Consider the following 4,350-nt stretch of genomic DNA (forward strand, 5'->3'; position numbering starts at 1 on the left):
CATAACCAAGGTTATTAATTGTAAGTTTAACCCGAAATCTCATATTTTATTATCATATGAACTTACATGACTGCATGCATGAAAATTAATTAATATATAACCAAAGTTTAATTTGAGAATAATGTCTCTAGGAATCATATATTATACGATGTGGGTTGGAAAAATGTGTCGAAAATAATGATATATATTTAGGAAATAAGTCATTGCACTAGGAGAGATGTCATTTTAAGTTAAAAAACCGAAAGCTGCCTTGTTTGGCTAACGTGTATAGACTATCGGGATGGAAAATGGATAGCGATTTAAAGAAATTATCGAACGAGATTGCTATAATGTTGTTGCGTTTTGATATATATTTACGGTAACGTCGTGATTTCTTTTCGAGTAATTTCTCTCGAGATTTTGCGGTTGTCGAGATAGCAAATAAAAATTTAAAAAAAAAAAATGTCGTGTGAAAGCAACAAAAGTGACTGCCTATCCACAACCCTCTCTCTCTCTTAAACCAACCCCACTTTGCTTTATTACTCTTGCTTTGTATCTTCTTGTTCTTCATTGTTCTTCATTGGCTAGGGTTGTAGCTGGTTGTTGTAAGGTTAGAGATAGATCTTTGATTGTTCTTGGTTCATAAGGGTGTTTGATCGATGATCATGAAGGATTCTAGGGATGTTCGTGTTTATGATCATGAGTATAAATCGTCGTGTCCACGAGGCCATTGGAGGCCGGCTGAGGATCAAAAGCTTCGACGGTTGGTTGAACAATATGGCGCTCAAAATTGGAACTCCATTGCTGAGAAGCTTCAAGGCAGATCAGGTACCCCTATTCTCTCGTCTAACATATCATCTATTTCCTCTTTCGGGTTCGAGCGGAGAGAAATAATCACCGTAGATCGTCTTTGATTCAAATTTTTTTAAAATCGAATCTCGATCGAGAACGTATTGGAATGATTGTACGGATCGAAAAAGTTGGTAAATAAACGAAACCCACATGAATAATTTCAATAATTTGATGATATATGTAGATTCGCGTAAAGGGTTAGTTGAATTTCTAAATTTGTTATATCAATTTAACCTAATTCTTTAATTTTTTATTTGTTGTTTGTTAGGAAAGAGCTGTAGATTGAGATGGTTTAATCAGCTCGACCCTAGGATCATTAGGAAGCCATTTAGTGAAGAAGAAGAGGAAAGGCTTTTGGCGGCTCATCGGATACATGGAAACAAATGGTCACTTATTGCTAGACTATTTCCTGGTCGAACCGATAACGCTGTGAAGAATCATTGGCATGTTATAATGGCAAGAAAGCAACGGGAACAATCCAAACTTCCCAAACGAACTCATCAACACTTTCCAGTTACTTCTTCTAATTTTCTCGGCAACCAAACAGAATCTTCTTCACTAGATCGTCGACAATTTAGTACTACAATTCTTGTCTCCGACAACAACAGCTCCCACAAAGATGGAATGGTTTGGAATTTCAGACAAACCTTGAAAGGTTATTCAGACCATAACAATATTCCCGTTCTCCATAGGCATTATTATCCTAATTGTTCCTCAAAGTATGCAAACTTTAGAACCTCCCCATCATCAGCTCGGTTTTGCTTCCCAACTACTAAAATTCCTTTTGGGGTTTTTGAATTTGGTAGCACATCAACGACTGCACTTGTGAAGTTCATGGCGAATACCGATAATCATCATCGTCGTCATCATCTTCATACTCAAGAACAGCGACAAGAACAGGAATCATTCAACAACGACAAAGATACTCCCTTCATAGATTTCCTCGGAGTAGGAATTTCTTCTTGATTATCTAATATATATATATATATATATATATTTCATCAATCTTCTAATTAATTACTTGTTCGTACTAATACTTATTATCCTCCTATGTGAAAATTAAAAGTAGTTTTTTTTTTAATATATAGTTTTATACAAAACCCTTTTCCCCGTCGAAATGGTATTTTAATTTCATGTACAAGTCTTATATCTGCATAGATTAATGTTTCTTCTGGAAGTCTCGTATCAATGTCTTGTCAAAATAAAGAACTATCGGACATACCCTAACGCAATAGTTTATCCAGGTATCCGCTCTAAGCACCACATGTGACTATGTACAAGATTTTTGGAGCTTACTAGATTACTTTTTAAGACAGCGAGTCTTCCATATTTCTCCAATAGTATGATATTCTTCATTTTGCACCTAACTTCGTATGATTTCACTTAGATTTATTTTTGCTCGGGATAGTTTATTATATTATAAACATGCTTAAGAATAATATCTAAATTTTAAATAATCATTTTTATATTTAACGTTTAAAATAATAAACTTGAAATTAGTAGTTTAATTAATAAATAAAAAAATTAGGAGTATATACGTGCGAGACAATATAAAACATTTTAGATAAATGCAAAAGGAGCGACAAAAACGACATCTAAACTTCCGAACATTTTCTACGACATGTCCTCCCATGTTATTTAACCGAAACAGAAACCCCCAACTCCAAAATTTTAATTTGCTATTAAAAAATTTCTTTTTGTCCTCTCTTAGTTGAACATAATGTCTTCGAACCCTAAAATTCAAACCGACCTTTTGACACACCCTAAAATTTCTATTTGTTTGTTTTGGCATGGAGGATCGAATCGTTTGCTTTGTAAGAAACTAACGAGCATTTCTCAATAATATATATGTATATTTTTTTAATAAAATAAATATATATATGTGATGCATAACCTAAAATGTAATTATCCAATTTGAACCTAACTCAACTGATAAATATAATTTTTAGATTCTTCCATCAAAACTGAAGTACAAATAAGGTCATAGTTTAATAAATTATACAAATCTTTAAAATTACCAAACATTTATATTTATATTCAACTCGTTGTTGAATCGAACCGAACCAAATCGAACCAGGTTGGGTGTTGGTCAGAATCAATGAACCGGCACAAGAAATGGTGACAACGAAATGACTTGTTAAATCAGGAAAATGTCACCATCATAATCTCGGATTCTCTAATTTAGTAGTTTAAATAATAATTACCTCTTTTCTAGCACTTTGGTGACCCTATTATTTATAATAATCATTGCTCTTACTCTATTCCTTTATTTATTCATTTATTATTAATATTATATTTCTCATTTATTTTCTCAAATTATTTTAATTTTCCGCTGCTACTCAACCCAAATTATAAAAATTAAGTTGGATTTAATTTTTTAATTGAATAATTCAATAAAACAGAGGTACGTTTTTGATGCTTGATATTTGATTTTTATTACAGTAGTCAATTTTTAAATAATTAAAAAAATAATTCGAAAATCCAATTCAACTCAACTCAAAAATAGAAGATAAAATTAGGTTGAGTTGTGAACTCTATTCTGGGTAGTCGGATCAGGGATCTAACAATAAATTGGACTTCCGAAAAATAATCTGGGGTGTGAATTCATCTTGACGCAATAATGACGTCATACTTCTATTTGCATAAAGATTTTTTTATATATAAGCACCATTTCCAAAATTGAATGAAATAAAGAAGGCAGGCGTGTGGAAGGAGGCCAAGGGGTTGCGCTCCGACGACACTGTCAGCCAGATTGGAATAAATTGGAAGCTCCTAAAGTCTAAAATTGTGGGCACCGCCGATCAGTGGAAGTAGTTGGATGAAATTAATACGGTAACACATTGCCTTGTACAAAGCTCACCAACTTTCCTAATTTTTGTGTACCCTATTCATTTCCTTATTTATAACCCCAAGTTAATTCCGGCCTTGGGGTCTTATAAAATCACCTCCTTTGGCCTTCATAAACGCACCCAAATTGACCTGAAACTAAAAGCTAAGGCTCCGGAGGAAAGAATTATGGGAAGAGGCAGTGCAGTCGGTAGCGCCCTCGTTGTTGCTGCTGTTATCGGGTTGGTTATGATGTCTCAGTTGGAGAGCGTGGAGGCAGCCGTTTACACTGTCGGCGACGCCGGTGGATGGACTTTTAACGTACAAGGTTGGCCCAATGGCAAACACTTTCGTGCTGGCGATACTCTCAGTAAGCTCCTCCACTATTTTTCTTCTTTTTCTTTTTTTTTTTTTTCAAAAAATTAAAGGAAAACATGGACCATTGTTCGGACGGAGTCTACATTCGCTAATTTAAATGGTATGAGGCCCCTTTTGGTGAATCCTAAAACAAACCTATGACAAGATTCCTGGCATGGTATCAGAGTCATGCCTTTAACTGGGACAATATCATACCATTGTGGAGAGTCGTGATTCCTAATATGGTATCAGTGATTCCTAATATGGTATCAGTGATTCCTAATATGGTATCAGTGATTCCTAATATGGTATCAGTGATTCCTAATATGGTATCAG

General features: G+C 34.3%; 2 protein-coding genes across 2 annotated transcripts in view; both read left to right on the forward strand.

Moving 5' to 3' along the window:
* The first annotated feature begins 501 nt into the window (after window positions 1–501).
* Window positions 502–2,075, forward strand: LOC111445326 (transcription factor MYB52-like). The gene is made up of 2 exons (XM_023083627.1): window positions 502–807; window positions 1,100–2,075. The coding sequence occupies exons 1-2, from the start codon at window positions 639–641 to the stop codon at window positions 1,795–1,797; spliced, it is 867 nt and encodes a 288-aa protein (XP_022939395.1). The 5' UTR covers window positions 502–638; the 3' UTR covers window positions 1,798–2,075.
* Window positions 2,076–3,774: 1,699 nt separating this feature from the next.
* Window positions 3,775–4,350, forward strand: part of LOC111444901 (basic blue protein-like) — a 2,694-nt gene continuing 2,118 nt past the window's right edge. The window contains exon 1 of the mRNA XM_023083025.1: window positions 3,775–4,027. Coding sequence (XP_022938793.1) covers window positions 3,847–4,027 — 181 coding nt within the window. The 5' untranslated portion in view covers window positions 3,775–3,846. The remainder of the gene's footprint in view (window positions 4,028–4,350) is intronic.

The sequence above is a fragment of the Cucurbita moschata genome, unplaced genomic scaffold, assembly GCF_002738365.1.
Source record: "Cucurbita moschata cultivar Rifu unplaced genomic scaffold, Cmos_1.0 Cmo_Scf00007, whole genome shotgun sequence".
NCBI classification, from domain to species: Eukaryota; Viridiplantae; Streptophyta; class Magnoliopsida; order Cucurbitales; family Cucurbitaceae; genus Cucurbita; species Cucurbita moschata.